Below are 16896 nucleotides of genomic sequence, written 5' to 3' on the forward strand. Positions count from 1 at the left end.
GACTCGTGAGACAGCTTATGCATGCTGAAATTGCCACACATGCTTAGTAGAGCAAAAGCTCTATGAGCTAGAAAAGAATGGTCTGTTTGATGCTATCAGATATCATCACTCAAGTGTTATGGTTAATTTATCCTGCTGACTACAGTGAGCCCTGTTTATGGTAAGAAAACTTGCTGTGTCCAGGTTGGTTGGAAACTAGGCTTGGGATCTGGTGTCATGAACCTTCATTTTTCTGCTACCTGGGGATTTTTCCTCCTACTTTGTATTCCCTCCCAACTTATTTTAGTCTAATCATTGCAGCAGCTGGGGGCCATGCACCAAGGCTCCTTCCAGAACCCTGCAATCATGGATCCTAAGTCCAGATATTAACTTTCACCATTCCATGATGACTATAACTTCCTCTGCAGCATTCTCAACCCTGACAAACTTGGGAAGTGGAAGACCTAAGCTGGGAATGAAACTCAGGTTCCTCTGCATGTGCTAGCCCTGTGCCTTCCTTTCTTGTAACTTATTGCTATGCTTGCATTGCAGTCCTTCATGTAGGTTACTATAGGAATGTACACACACATTCCTGCATAGGATACTGGAGAAGAATGGTCTGAAGCTGGATTTGGACAATGTAAACACCTACACCTAATGCAGATCTTCCCTAATGTATGACCACACAAGATCCTCAAGAGCCACAAACCTGCTTAGTTTTTAGGATAAGTAAAGTATGCAGACTGACCACAAACTAAAGCCGCTGTGTGTAAATAAATCTCAGTAATCTGCAATGCAAATAGCCTGAAAACCAGACCTGTTTATGGTCCACAAGGACTGGCATTTGGACTCCTCAGCACAGTTTGAAAATATTTTTCTTTTGCATCTATGACCTGTGAAGTGCTGGATGTATTCTAAAAGTCCAGAGCTCCACAGCAGGAGTTGCCTTTTCATTTCTTCCCCTTCGGAAGCATTAGATACCATAGGTTGCTGATCTTCTTGAGAGTCACAGACTAGTCTGGATTGCAGGACAAACACTGTGTATTTGCTTCTTTGGTGTAATAACCTGCTTAATCTCTAGATTTTGGCTAACCTTAAAACAGTTTGTTTGTGGCCCTTGAGGACCTGAGTTACCCACCTAATTGTGTTACATACAAAGAATTTTGTCTTTTGAAACTGTTGCATTTGAGTTTGCTAATCTGTTAAGTGTTTGTTCTGCCATTAATGAGCTGCATTTCTTTTTCTGTGTTGTGCTGCGTTCCTGTGCTCCAGAAGCCTGTATCGGGAGTGGTAAGTAGTCGAACGCAGGGTGAGCCCCTGTCTGTTCTTGTTGCATATCTCTTTATTTTTCCTCTTCTCTCTTCTTAAAAACTGTCACCAATGTATAATCTCATCTCTCATGCTGTTCTGAGGAAGAAGTCTCTGCAGCCTACATAGATTTGGACTTTTTAAACAATAAAGATGCCCTAACCAGCTGGATCTGGTATCCAGTATTAATTGCCTCATTCGGTGACAGGTTGCATTGGGCATCCCAGAGACAGCAGGCTTAAGCAGTGTCAGCAGTGTCGTACCTTGAGAAATTCCTTATTGAGATATATTTATAAGTATCTGTAACTTTCATGTTCATCTAATTGCTATTCCCCTATGCACAATAACATGCATGCTTAGAACCAGTGAGGGGCATGTCATCCAATGGAGCATTTGGAGTTGTAGAACATGCTTAGGTGCTTTGTAATATACTTTATTGATGCGACACAGATCACAAAAGCATTGGGCTAATTCTAGGGCACAAAAATGGCTTTTGAGAGAGACTGATAAATTGAGCAGTAAGGAGCTGTGTTTAGGTTTTTTAATTTATTGACGAGAGTTCAAATGTATTTTTAAATCCAAGATCCAGATTTTTAGGTACCCGAGTGTGGTGATGTGGCTAAGAGATGGCGATGAGTGGCAGATGCACACTAATGTTGGTAACCCACTTGCATCTCTCATGTTAGCTGCCCACATGGCCTTTGTGTTCCTGCTGGGTGAATACTGGGCTGATTTTGGTGTTCTCATCTAGGCAGTTAGTGAAGTGGTGGTGGAACAGCACAGTGAAGGGAGTGGGCATGAGTATACAATTTTTTTAGGAACCGACTTTTAAATGTTAGGAGCCACTCATGACCAGGTGACTCCTATGAATGATGACTTTGTTTTATTACCACAGGGGCTGCACAAACTACATTAATCTGGGTTCATTCCTTATAAAACCAGTACAGAGAATTATGCGATACCCTTTGCTTCTGATGGAGCTCCTTAATGCCACACCAGAAGCTCATCCAGATAAATCTCCGCTCACCGAAGCTGTCCTGGTAGTGAAGGACATCAACGTCAACATCAATGAGTACAAACGCAGAAAGGACCTGGGTGAGCCAGTCTGAAGGGTGGTGCATTATCATCTATAAACACAGCAGCTGAACTATACTCTTTCCTTTAGGACAGGGTGGGGAGGTTCCAGCAAAGACTTTTAGGTCAAGGTGAAAGCTGCCTGTCGTATCACTGGTTGAAGGTCATGAGTGAATCTGTCACCCACCTCAAGTGAATGTTGTCCAGCCAAGGAAAGATCAACCTCTATTATTGGAGGAGTGTTAGGAAATGGCAGCAAAGCTATCAACACCTTAATTGGTTTTTTTTTTGTTTTGTTTTTTTACCAAGGCAATAGAAAATGCAATTCTATTGACTGCAATTTAGCAGAGGCTTTCTCTGCTGAATTTTTTGTGAAAACTTGGTTGGTAAATTGTGGCTTTCTTTGCTCTGATTCTTTTTTTTTTTTTTTTTTTGTCATTCCACAGTTTTAAAATATCGCAAGGGGGATGAAGACACACTGATAGATAAAATCTCCAAACTCAACATTCACTCGATCATCAAAAAATCCAACCGTGTCAGCAGCCACCTGAAACACCTCACAGGCTTTGCCCCTCAGGTAAGAGCAAGAGCAAACTTGCCTGTCCTAGTCTTTCAAATACTCTCAGGTAGAAAGACATCCAGATGTGTTTTCAGAAGAATCTCTGCAGCAGCAGGGGCGCGGCATAGGTGATGATTTAGTGAACATTTTGCAAGTAATCTTATTTCCTTAAAGCATCAATATAGGTAGATTTTTCAGAATTTTGCTGTTTCTTGAATCGTTGCTTTTTTTTTGGAGAGGAGAGCCTGCGTGGCCTTTCTGTTGCTTCTCTAAAAGATGAGCCAGATGTTTCAGTTCTTGTAGGTCCCTTTGATAGTGTAATAATGGTGGACAAAAGAGCCAAAGTCCATTGAACTCACACAAATCTCCTTTTTTTGTGGAAAAAGATCAGAGATGAGGCATTTGAGGAAACGGAGAAGAACTTCCGGATGCAGGAAAGGCTGATAAAATCCTTTATTCGGGATCTTTCTCTCTACCTACAGCACATAAGGGTGAGTAGGAAACCAGCTAGTAATGAGCAGAAATATGTGAGGGCAGGGGCTCAAATAGGCTCCATTCTTTTGATTGTTTATATTGCATTGTTGCTTATTTTTGCTTTTAATTGTAATCTGTATAACTAGCATGTATTGCATGGTAACTGTTGAATTTTTTTTTACTGTTAGCCACTTTGTGTAGTTATTGTTACTGGAAAGGCAGAGTATAAATCAAAATAGTTATATTAAGAGCTGATTGGCATGACTTGAGGGTAATTGGGTTTTAGTTAAATAGTGCCAGTAGCTGTGATATAGTACATGTGGTGCCAGTTGGAGAACACAGGACAACCTAATAAGAGTGTGAATAGGTTCTGAAATTAGAATTTGGAACTTTAGTATTTAGGAGATTTGGATTTAATGGCCAGGTTTTTGTATATCCCTATTTATTATACATATAGAGGTGGATTTTTTTTTTTTGTATATAAAATTTTATTGATCACATTAAACAGACACCAAACCAAGATAATATAATGAGATCAATACATTTTTTATAGAGGTGGATTTTCAGCAGGATCTAGCCATCTAACCAGGGAGTTAGGCATCTAGATCCCTCAGGTGAAATACTTAGTTCCCTCCCCCCCCCCCCCCCCCCCCCCCCCCACACACACACCGAGGACTTAGTGGCTAAATTTAGCTTCCTGTTTTCACTAGGCTGAAAAACTGGGTAGCCTCAGAGTGGATTTAGATCAGGGAACAAAAGTTAAGCACAGAGTACTCATTATCCCAGGACAAGCAGGATGCTAGTCTTCACATATGGGTGACATCATTGATGGAGCCCTATTGCGGAAAACTTTCTGTCAAAGTTTCTAGAAACTTTTGACTGGCCCTGTGAGGCCACTGAGCATGCCCAGCATGCCATGATATTCTCTGCCACAGGGGTCTCTCTTCAGTCTCTTCAGTCTTCGTTTTTCCGTGCTGCTGTAGGCATCGCGGAGCAGGAGCCTTGTGAGTTTTTTCTCAAAGTGTTTTGCTGACTAAAGTCACTTTTTCTCATATATATATTCTCCCACACAGGATCTCTCAGGTTTCCACCGGTTGGTGAATAATCGTTGTCTCGTTTTACTCTCCTAGTAAAAACTTTTTTCTGTCACACTTTCTCCTCATTTCATCGACGGCTGTCGACATTAAAATGGCTACGGGATTTAAAAAATGTCCCATCAGTAATCGGACAATGTCCATTACAGACCCACACCTTGAGTGTGTTCTTTGGGGGGAAAACATGATGTCACAACCTGCACTAAATGTGCAGAAATGACTCCGAAGGGACGAAAGGCCTGCCAAGAGAAGATGGAGCATCGACGAAGTCAGTGATGGAACATTGCTCGAAGCTCCGTCATCGACATCAACACACATCAACACCTGCGGCGCTTCTTTCCCCAGAGGAACCGACCGCGAAACAGCCAAGAATTCATTAAACACCGGTACCTTCGACGCCGGGGCCTTCACCCCATGGAGATGCACCAGTAATCGAACCTCCACAGGGCTCTGTGGAAGGAGCATCGACACCTCCACTGCCACTGCGTACAGCTGCTCTGCCTGCACCAGCTGTTCTGCAGGAATTGTCAGATTTCATCCGTCAAGTGGTGCTCCAGGCCTTAAAAGAACAGATGTCGATTCAGGCGCCTTCGCCGATGCCGATGCCTACACCGACGCCTGTTCTCGAACCGATGCCAGTGCCAGTACCGATGCCGGTGCCTGCACCGATGCCGACAACCCCGTCGATGCCGGTGCCTGCACCGATGCCAGCACCACAACCTAAGTTGATGCCGAGACGACCATTGATGCCAACGCCGATTCCGTCTTCGATACCAGACCCGATGCCATCGATGCCGATGTTACCTGGGGCTCCAGGACATCCTGAGCTTGCGCTGTACCAACTTCTCATGAAAAGATTTGATGAAGTAGTCGGTGCTCTTCCATCCATACCACAAGAAGATGTTCCTGGATGGATTCCCCTCGATGATCCGCAACCAGGTCCCTCAGGACTTCCTCGTCCACCAAGATCCTCTCCGATATCTCCTCATCAAGACGATCAATATGATACTTGGGATGATGGACATACAGACGCTTCCTCTGAAGAATTTATGTCGGATCCTTCACCTCCAGACCAAAGGAAAAAAAATCTCCACCGGAGGATTTATCCTTTACGAATTTTGTCCAGGATATGGCGGACACTATACCTTCATCTTGGTAACGGAGGAAGATTCTAGGCAGCAAACATTGGACGTTCTCCAATTTGTGGATCCTCTAAAACAAGTAGTAGCCATACCTGTTCATGAAGTCCTCCTGGACTTACAGCATCGGCTTTGGAAACACCCATGCTCAGTACCTGCTGTCAATAAAAGAATGGACACTACTTATTTGGTACAGTCTGTTCTTGGCTACCAAAAGGCACAGCTTCCACACCAATCAGTGGTTGTGGAATCCGCACAAAAGAAGTCAAAAAGGATAAGGCAGCATTCCTCCACTCCCCCAGGAAAGGATCATAGATTCTTGGATTCTCTGGGAAGAAAGATTTACCAAGGAACCATGTTAAATACCAGAATTTCATCGTATCAATGACTCAATATCAAAGAAATCTGTGGAAACAGATGCAAGACTTTACAACATCATTACCACAGCAATATCAAGAAGCAGCCCAAGCAATTATTCACAAAGGACTTGAAGCTGGCAAGCACGAAGTCCGAGCTGCTTAGGATAGATTTGAAGCAGCCTCCAGAGTAGTGGCCTCTGAGATAAGTGCAAGACATTGGGCATGGCTTAAAGCCTTGGACCTCAAGCCTGAAGTCCAGGAAAAATTAGTTGACTTACCATGTCTAGGTGACAACCTTTTTGGTTCCAAGGTGCAAGATGCAGTTGCACAATTAAAAGATCACACAGAAACCCTGCGACAACTTTCATTAATTCTGCAGGATTCAGCTACCCAGTCATCTCGTCAGCCTCCAAGAAAAGAATCTAGACAACCCTTCTATCGACAAAGGCGTTATTACCCTCCAGCATCAAGGGGCAGATCTACTAGGCCGCAGCAAAGAGCTCAGCCCAGACAACCTAGGGCGGCTAGGCCTCAACCTCCACCGCAGACGGGACCGGCTGCAGGCTTTTGAGGTTTTTCCACATCTTCTGGTAGGAGGCCGAGTATCCTCCTTCTACAACCATTGGTTACAAATAACAACAGACCAATGGGTACTTGCAATAATATCTCAAGGTTACCAACTCAATTTCCTCTCAATTCCAAGAGATTCTCCTCTGAGACCTCTTACTCTATCCGAAAATCACATAATCCAATTGCAAGTAGAATTATCCACCCTTCTGAGAGCCAGGGCTGTAGAGCCGGTGCCCCGGACTCAGCAGGGCAGAGGATTCTTCTATTCCCATTATTTCCTCATTCCAAAGAAAACCGGAGGCCTACATCCCATCCTAGACCTCAGAAATCCCAACAAATTTCTGAAGAAAGAAAAGTTCAGGATGGTCTCTCTAGGCACCATGCTTCCACTTCTTCAAACAGGAGATTGGCTTTGTTCTCTGAATCTTCAAGACGCTTACGCTCACATTCCAATCTTCCCTCCTCATCGCAAGTTTCTGCGCTTCATGGTGGGTCATCCACATTTCCAGTACAGAGTACTACCATTCGGACTTGCCTCTGCTCCCAGAGTATTCACCAAATGTCTGGCAGTATTAGCAGCACACTTGCACAAGGAAAGTGTCCATGTCTTTCCCTATTTAGACAACTGGCTCATCAGAAGTCAATCTCAACAAGGAGCTCTGACTTCTCTCAGTCGAACAATTACTCTACTTCACTCCATGGGCTTTCTCATCAGTTATCAAAAGTCCCATCTCACTCCATCTCACCTGCTTCAATTCATAGGAGCAGAATTGAACACCATACTTTCAAAAGCTTTTCTACCCGGGGATCGGGCAGGCACACTTTCCCTACTGGCAAACTCGATTCACTCAAAGAAACAAGCAACAGCTTATCAGTTTCTAACCTTACTAGGCCACATGGCATCCACAGTTCATGTCACTCGTATGGCAAGGTTAGCCATGAGGGTAACTCAGTGGACTTTAAGATCTCAATGGATCCAAGCCATTCAACCACTGTCCTCTCCAATTCAAGTAACCTACTAGCTACGTTCATCTCTACTTTGGGCGAACAAGGACAATTTGCACAAGGGCCTACCCTTCCTACAACCAGTCCCACAGATAACTTTAACTACAGATGCGTCCACCTTGAGTTGGGGAGCTCACATAAACAATCTCCAAGCCCAAGGTACTTGGACAAAACTCGAAGCAACATTTCAAATCAATTTCCTAGAACTTCAAGCTATACGTTATGCGCTGCATGCATTAAAGGACTGTCTTTCACACAAGACTGTTCTGATCCAAATGGACAACACAGTAGCCATGTGGTACATCAACAAATGGGGAGATACATGCTCATATCTCCTTTGTCAAGAAGCTGCACAGATTTGGGACTGGGCCCTGACACACTTAATGTTTCTCCGGACCACTTATCTGGCAGGCATTCACAATGTAGTGGCGGATCGACTCAGTCGTCAGTTCCAACCACACGAATGGTCCCTGGATCCCTTAGTAGCGACCAGGATATTTCAACGTTGGGGGCAACCAACAATAGACCTCTTTGCATCACACCTGAGTCACAAAGTGGTCAAATTCTGCCCTCTACACAGACAGAATCGCCAACTAGCCAAGGACGCCTTTGCTCGCCCTTGGAACTCAGGCCTTCTATACGCGTAACCTCCAATACCGCTCATAACCAAATCTCTAGTGAAGATACAACAGGACAAGGGGTCCATGATACTCATAGCCTCGTATTGGCCTCGACAAGTATGGTTTCCCACACTTCTAGACCTCTCGATCAGAGAACCAATTTGCCTGGGTGTAGCTCCCACTCTCATAACTCAGGATCAGGGTTGGTTGCGCCATCCCAACCTTCAATCCCTGACAGCATGGATGTTGAAAGCTTGATTTTACAACCACTCAATCTTTCAACCAATGTATCTCAAGTGCTTATAGCTTCACGTAAACCTTCAACACGAAAGAACTATTCATCGAAATGGAAAAGGTTTGCCTTATGGTGCATGCAAAAGAGTATTGACCCTTTCTCCTGCCCCACAACTTCTCTACTAGACTACTTATGCCATCTTTCAGATTCTGGTCTCCAGGCATCATCTGTAAGAGTCCATTTAAGTGCAATCTTAGCTTACCATAACAAGATGGGAGATGCACCAATATCCATACAACCTCTTGTCAGCAGGTTTATGAGAGGTTTAACTCAACTTAAACCACCAATTCGGCCACCAGTCACAGCATGGGACCTGAATCTGGTCTTAACAAGACTCATGCATTCTCCTTTCGAACCCATGAATTCCTGTGATGTTAAATTTCTCACATGGAAGACTATCTTCCTCATAGCCATTACATCGGCACTTGTCACGTACTCACCCTATACAAAATTTCTACATGACAGAGTAGTTCTCCGTACACATCCAAAATTCCTCCCCAAGGTCGTTACGGAATTCCACTTGAACCAATCCATAGTTTTACCCACATTCTTTCCAAGGCCTCATTCTCACCAAAGGAAACGGGCCTTACATACCTTGGACTGTAAGCGTGCACTAGCATTTTACTTACACCGCACTGCAGTCCACAGGAAATCCACTCAACTCTTTGTATCTTATGATCCAAACAAACCGGGTAAAGCAGTGGGTAAACATACTCTCTCCAATTGGCTAGCAGATTGCACACAGTTCTGCTATGAAAAAGCAGGCCTTCCTCTCCAAGGACGAGTAAAGGCACATTCAGTAAGAGCAATGTCAACCTCAGTAGCACACTATCGGTCAGAGACCCCTATGGCAGAGAATATCATGGCATGCTGGGCATGCTCAGTGGCCTCACAGGGCCAGTCAAAAGTTTCTAGAAACTTTGACAGAAAGTTTTCCGCAATAGGGCTCCATCAATGATGTCACCCATATGTGAGGACTACATCCTGCTGTCCTGGGATAACACCTATTACAAGGTAAGCAAATTTGCTTTTCCAGTACTAGGCACCTAATTTAAGTGCCATATGCAAGTGCTGCAATAGCAGGCCTAAATCTAGATGTTCCAATTTTGACTTCCTTCATTTAGGGAAATTTTGAGCTACAGACTGAGGCAGAGATTCACAAAATCCATGATTTTTTATCATGGGAGGGGCCCAATATCACAGGGCGGGGGGGAGAGAGGACGGCTGTCCAATAGTTTGCCCCCCCCCCCACAAAATATCATGGCAGTATTGCCGCCGTGTTCTTTTGTCTCCAGAAAAAGTCCACAAGACAACAGAACATGGCAGAGGCCTTGAAAACGCATGCCAGCGGCCGCCAATGCACGGGGCCACCATCATTTTAAAGAACCATGTTGCCCAACACAACCCCGCCTCCAAAGTTGACAAAATCATTAGCAATCTAACCAAACCCTCTGCCCTTCGCAGGGCCGCCATTTGATGTGGCCCACAAAATAAAGTTAAAAATAGATAAATCTGTCACGTGGTAATTCCTCATCCTGCTCCCCCCTTTCCATTAAATGTAAAGACAGGTAGAGTCCCCTCCTACCCCAACCCCCAAAAAATACCCTGGTAGGCTAGTGTTCCTCACCTCAGATACCCCAGCTCCTGCCCCTTACCTTTAAAAATATTATTGATGGACAGTAGAGTGCCCGAGATGCCCTCTAGCTCAGGGCCTGGTCAGGGCTAGGGGGGTGCCTTTCACTCTCCAGTGTCCACCAATGACATTTTTAAAGGTAAGGGGTGGTCGGGGGTTCTGGGGTAAGGGGGACTAGTCCACCAAGCTTCCACATTTAATGGAAAGGGTGGGTGAGGGCTGTACATAAAGGAGAGGGATCAGCTATTGGACTGGGGGGAGGGGTTCGGATTGAATGGGAAGGGGTTTGGGCAGGGAGCGGTTTGTCACTCTGCGGTGGGTTTTATCTATTTTTTTTACTTTTTTTTTTTTTGTGGGGCTGCCTCAAATGGCAGCACTGGTGGTGGGCGGGGAGTCTAGTTAGACCTCCTGATGGTTTCTTGTCACCTTTTGGAAGGGGAGAGAGTCGTGTTTATCTGCATTGCCCTTTCATTCTAGTATGGGGAGCATCAGGACCCTCATTAGGGTCTTAGTTCTCCCACAGTAGAATAACAATTTCCAAAAAGCTGTAGTTAAAATAATGTGGCTGAAAAATTTCTGTCAGCCGCATTATTTAATTTATATAGAATTAACTATGCATTAGTTGTTTCTCATGCGTTGTGATTTTTATGCATGCAAATACATGCAAAGCAGCTAATTTTAAAAGGGGGCAGCTTTTATGCAACTACAAAGCGCAATATTGTGAATATTGTGCGATATCATGCAGTATACAGCTTTTAACATTCGTTACTGCCTTATCATGTCTTGATAAATCTCCCTGTTTGCCCCCAACTTCAAATGAAAATTTACCTAAATCTAGGCTGCCAAAATTGGACCGCCTAGGTTGAGCCTTTAGCATCAGCTGGAAAATGACCAATCTAATCTATTCTGGCACTATCTTTGTGACATTTCAGTGCCTTCTGTCTTAGGGTAATTCCAAAACAGACTGGAATGGAGTCTGATGTTCCCTATAATACTTCAGTTGAGACTTGATCTGCCATAATCTGGGCCTCTGATTTACCTCTCCTCCTCCACTGAAAAATTCATGAGATTGCTGTGCTAATCTGTCTAGATTGAGCCCTTGTGTCCCGATGTGTGATTTGTGTTTATTGATTATTTTTTCCCTTTGCTGGTCCCAGGAATCTGTCTCTGTTAAAGTGCTGGCTGCCATGAGTATGTGGGATCTGTATGTAAATAAGGGGAACAGTGACCTTGAGAAGTTCCAGAAGGTCCATCGTCTCATCAGCGAGAAGCTCTTTACTGACTTTGTAAGTGGCCCATTCCATTTGTTCCCATTGCTCCTGTATAGTTGCTCTGTTCAGCAGTCAAGAATTGTTCATTTTGTATGTGCACAATCTGAGCACTTGCTTTTGTTGCCGAATGTGTTTATAGAGCTGAGAAACATGAGCTGCAGGGTAGAGGCTGGGGCCCTTGGGTTACCCTTTTATTAAGGACCTCATTCTTACTATATTCATGCTGTCTTCAGAACACTTCTTTTGCCCCAGACAGATGACTTCTGTGTCTTCAAAAAGAGTACACGTGCCAAAAAACTGTTTTTCAGAAAAGCAGCTGCGGTTGCTATAAAAAGAAAAAGAATGTCTGTGTAGTGGCTTTTACAGCCATGTCTGGTGCAGAGGCAGGGAGATTTTTTACCCTGAGTCCTGAAAGAATATGGATGTCTTGGAGCCCAGATTCCTACTCTCCCTCTTCCCACCACACTCAGCAGCCCCTCCTTTCTGCTTCCCTCCTAATATGGGGCTCTGCTGTTTTCCCTCCTCCCCCCTATGCCAACATGGAAGGCAGCAGTGTGATGACACAGAAAAACATTCATGCCTGCTCTCTGTAGTGGATGGGGGACTACTGCACCACCCCTGCCTCTCACACTCACACGCATAATCTAGAGCATCAATGAGCATGTGAAGATGGTGTCTGCTGTCCACTGTGCTATTCCCCCCTACTCCCCCACACACACATCCTAGACTGGCAGTGAGCATACAGAGCACTAGGGGGAGAGCGTTTTAAATTATTGGTCCAAAATTTTGGAACTCCTTGCCCAGTGAACTCAGGACCAATGGGTTTATGCTCCCCTGCCAGTAGATGAAGACTGAGTCAGGTTTCAAAGCTGACGTCACCTCAAAGTGACCCAAGCCCTTCAGAATTTCTCCATCTCCATCAGATGCAGACATGCTTTCCCCATGTGGATCGATGTACCTTTTCAAAGAAGAAATTCTACTTGTAAATTGGAGAAAAGATTGAGCCTCACTCTCCTGCGGTGATACCTAAAGGTTCCTCCCCCGATTGAGAATTCCTGAGGTGATTTTCGAGATCCCTCAGAGGTGTGCCTTGGTCTGGTAGCCGGTTCCCAGCATGGACTTTTCTATTGAAGCAGCTGAAAGGCAGCGGGTGCAGGAAGCTGAGCATGGCGGTGACGGCCAAAGCCCTCTTCCCCCGCAGCCGGAAACAGTCTGTGTACACAGCTGGTAAGCGCTGAGCCCAGGTAAGTGTAAAAAAAAAAAAAAAAGAAGAGGATTTCCTCCCAATTCAGAGACATTGGAGGGGTGTTGGTAAGACTTCCTCCGTTCTCCTTGCTCGGCGTCCGTACTGATGTTGCTCCCGATCCCGTTGGGGTAAGGGGAAGTGGGTTTCTGAGCGAGTTGAGCGGCCTTCCCGGTGGTCTAGGCCCGCTTTAGGCTTGGTCGGCACACCGTGTAGTAGGCCGTGGCGGCGCCATCTTGCATGCCTTTTTGTGCCTGTATTGTCCACCATAGAGCTTCAATACGCGCAGTGCGTGTTGGCTCTGTGCACGCACTGTGCACACAATGCTGCACACAACTTACTAGGCGCAGAATGCAAGTAAAGCCGAGCACATGGGTTGTACATGCACCTCACTGCGGCCCGTGTAGGCGCCCAAAATCTGTGCGCATAAAATTTTAAGCGTGAGCTGTCTGAACACCCAGTTACCATCGCCAATGGCTCTTGCAGCAAAGAAACATAAGCGCCTTTCTCTCTGCGCTGCTTGTTATATTTGGGCTGCACAGTCTGACCTGGATTCTTGCTCATGTCAGCACTGTGAGGAAGCCCTGCGAGAGTTGACCTCACCGGACTTTACTAAACCCGGCTTCTCCCATTCAGAGGATGGGTCAGCCACAGCCTTAACCGGAAGTACCCCAGATCTGAGTAACCCTAGGACTGAGTCATCTATGCGAGAGAGAAATTTAGCGGCACCTACCCCAGTACCTCCTGGGCTAGGCATGGTCCTGGCCGCCTCCTCTTGGGTGGAATTCTTTCAAGGCCTTCAAGCCTTCGTACAGGCGCAGCCAGTTACCTCACTTGTCCCTGTCTGGACGGAACCTCAGCCGGTAAGCCCTCCCTCTCCCAGTCCTATCAGCAGACCTCGAGGCATGCCTTTACTCACCAAGGGTATTCCTGGCAGGAACCCAGATGGCATGGATGAAAAAGAGGATCCAGATTCCTTGGAAGATGAGGAAATCCCCCCTGGTTTAGAACTGTATTGGACCATGTTACAGTTTTTCCATAGAGATGAATTGCCAGCCCTGGTTTCCCAGACCCTGAAGATGCTGGGTGTTCCTGGGGTGGACACTATGACAGAACCAAAGAAGAATCCTATTCTGATTTCCCTACGGAAAGCCTCTTGCTATTTTCCAGTACTGGAAGCCATCCAGGAGTTGATTGACCTGGAATCGGATGCCCCAGAAGCAAGTTTTAAAGGTGGACGAACATTAGAAGCTCTATACCCATTGGATCCGGCAGCGAGAGAACATTTGCATTTCCCTACAGTGGATGCGCTGGTCTGTGCTGTCTCTAAGCAAACAACTATCCCAGTGGAGGAAAGAGCGGCTTTAAAGGATGCGCACGATAGGCGGATGGAGTCCATCCTTAAACAGGCCTTTGACGCAATAGCAATGACCTTACAGATTGCTTCTTGTTGTTCCCTGATAGCTCATTCGTGCCTGCTCCTCTCTCGAGAGGTGGATGACTCGGGGGCGATTTCCAGAGCAGTTATGGAACCCGCTGCCGCCTTTTTAGCTGTCATGGGCTCAGACCTAGTCTGTACCTCGGCCAGAGGAGTGGCCTCAGTGGTGGTGGCAGAAGATAGCTATGGCTGCGGAATTGGTCAGCAGACGCAACCTCCAAGGCAAATCTCACAAAGATGCCCTTTAAAGGATCACTACTCTTTGGAAGCGAATTGGAAAATCTGGCCAGTAAATGGAGATAAGAGAAAGCAGTTACAGTGCCTCTCGCCCATGAGGGGTCGATACAGGGGCTCCCAACGCTTTCACCCTTACAGAAACTCGCCATTTCAGAGGTTTCTGTCCTTTTGGAAGTGGCAGCCCAAGAGAGGGTCAGGCTCGGGTTCAGGTTTGTCCCGAACTCCCCAATGAAGTTTTGCCAACCCACCCTTGGAACGAGGAGATAGGGGTCGACTGTCCCTTTTCTACCAACAGTGGGTCAAGATCACTTCGGATAAATGGGTACTGGAGGTCACGGTGGAAGGAAGCAGGGCAAATCAGCTTCGTGGGCTACCATAGCTTGCTGGATTAAGGAGGTGGTCACAGGAGCCTGTGTGGAGGCAGGAAAGCCATTACCCCTGCAGGTTAAAGCTCATTCCACTAGGGTCAGGCAGTCTCATGGGCAGAAGCTAGACTGTTGTCTCCTTTCAACATCTGCCAAGTGGCGACATGGTCCTCCTTGCACACCTTCTCTAGGTTTTATTGCCTGGACATTCAGGCCCGGGAGGATGCAGCCTTTGTAAGAGCGATGTTAACCAGACCACGGGCAGCCTTCCACCCCAATGGGGAGTAGTTTTTGTACATCCCACTGGTCCTGAGTCCATCTGGCCTCACCCTAGGAAATGGAGAAATTACTTACCTGATAATTTCATTTTCCTTAGTGTAGACAGATGCACTAAGCATCCTGCCCACAGCTGCCCAAGAACGGTGCCAAGGATTCACCCGTGGAGTGGATATTGATTCCAAGAGATTACAGGTAAACCGTCATCCAGTCCCTAGATCAGGGCATCCATAATCTTATGGGGTTCAGTGTGTGTTTGGTTGAGTACATTTATGGTTATCCATTTTTAATCAAGTTTTTTCGATGGTATTTTCACAGTGGCTTTTGAAGAGAATACTGAAGGGCAGAGGCCCTGCAGGTGTGTATCTAGGGTGACGTCAGCTTTGAAACCTGACTCTCCATCTGCTGGCAGGGAAACATAAACCCATTGGTCCTGAGTCCATCTGTGTGCACTAAGTAAAACAAAATTATCAGGTAAGTAATTTCTTCATTATAAGACCTTTTATAAGCAGCTGAAAGCATTGTTGTTTACATAATATGTGTTACTGTTTTGTTATACTGTGTGTTGAATATTGTATTGTATTTCACTTAGCATGAGATTTTCACATAGGCAGATTATAAGAAGGTAAAAGGAATTACTATTGTAACAATTTTCAAAAGCCATTTACACGCGTAAAGTGCATTTATATGTGTAAAACCCAATTTTAAACATACAAATACTTTTTAAAATTACCCCTTAAATAAATGTATGTAAATAAGTCAGAAGCGGATGGGCACTGCTTGCTTCACACCTCCCTACCAACAGCATGTGGAAGATGGGGAATGCTGCCGCCCCCCCCCCCCCCCCCACTCCCCTGCCACACAAAGATAGAGACTGCACCCTACCTAGCTCCCCTTACCCTATACCTCCCCCTATCCCACATCCACATACTCCTTTGCCCCACTCACAAAAAATCTCTGCTTGAGTTTATCTCAGTTGGGTTGCTTATGTGTAGTTTTAGAGTAATGCTTACTCACTTTCTGATTGAAATAGTTTTTCACCCACTCATTTCCGACCTGTTGAAAGGTTGCCATGTGGGCAAGCCTACGTTGATGTCATTGAAGAATTAGGTGACATAAGTAGACAATGAGAGCCTAATGTCTGAGGCATCTGCTCAGCACATTCCATCATTACTGTACAGTAGCTGTGTGATTAAAATACAGACTTCATTGTTATGGCATGGCCCAAGTGTTGGTAATGTGTGTTGTTTACATCCCTGATTGCCCCAAAGTGGCATTTGTCAAAGACCTGTATAACCTGTTCCTTGCATCATAGTACAACATCATAGTACAATTGGAGCATCGCACAGTAAGGCCAGGCCCCTCTTTATAGGCTATAGGATGCTATGGTAATGGTGGCGGCTGGACAGGGGCTTGAAGGATTCTCTTCCTCATCTCTGGGCTATCTTTCTAATAATAGATTAGCACGTAAACTCTGTGACAAAGCCTTAAATATGGGTAATTTTATAAGTAGGAACATGCTGAGAACATAAAAGCAAGAGTCTCACATAGTCAACTCAAAAGATCTAATTGTTTGAAAAAGGGCTTTTATCACCTGGGAGATGCCTGAGTGTGCCAAAGTGCAAAGAGCTGCCATGACAGAGGTTATTTCCTGCACAGATATGCAAGTTTGGAGATTATGCTTGGTTAAGCAAGCTTTAGATCACTTATAGGCCGATGCATTCATGACTGAGCACCCGCTCTCCTAATGCCCACCGATCGACTTCTCCGGAGTGCCTTATGCAACATGGAAATGGGCTGCTGCGGTAAAAAGGGGGGCGCTAAGGGAAATTGTGTGCCCCTAGCGCCTCCTCGGCAGAGGGTGCCTAGGAAGGCTGGCTGGCAGCTGGCTAGGAAAATGGACTCTTAATTAACGAGCTTCCCTTTTCCTAACCTGAGCACAGCCATAGGTTAGGAA

The 16896-nt window shown here is 45.5% G+C and overlaps 1 protein-coding gene across 14 annotated transcripts in view; it reads left to right on the forward strand.

The window, feature by feature from the left end:
• Window positions 1-16896, forward strand: part of DNMBP (dynamin binding protein) — a 244578-nt gene that overhangs the window by 208735 nt on the left and 18947 nt on the right. For all 14 annotated transcript variants that reach the window (XM_029610066.1, XM_029610063.1, XM_029610067.1 and 11 more), the window contains 5 exons: window positions 1252-1269; window positions 2183-2382; window positions 2808-2938; window positions 3307-3411; window positions 11267-11395. In XM_029610066.1, coding sequence (XP_029465926.1) covers window positions 1252-1269; window positions 2183-2382; window positions 2808-2938; window positions 3307-3411; window positions 11267-11395 — 583 coding nt within the window. The remainder of the gene's footprint in view (window positions 1-1251; window positions 1270-2182; window positions 2383-2807; window positions 2939-3306; window positions 3412-11266; window positions 11396-16896) is intronic.

The sequence above is a fragment of the Rhinatrema bivittatum genome, chromosome 7 (genome assembly GCF_901001135.1).
Source record: "Rhinatrema bivittatum chromosome 7, aRhiBiv1.1, whole genome shotgun sequence".
Taxonomy (NCBI): Eukaryota; Metazoa; Chordata; class Amphibia; order Gymnophiona; family Rhinatrematidae; genus Rhinatrema; species Rhinatrema bivittatum.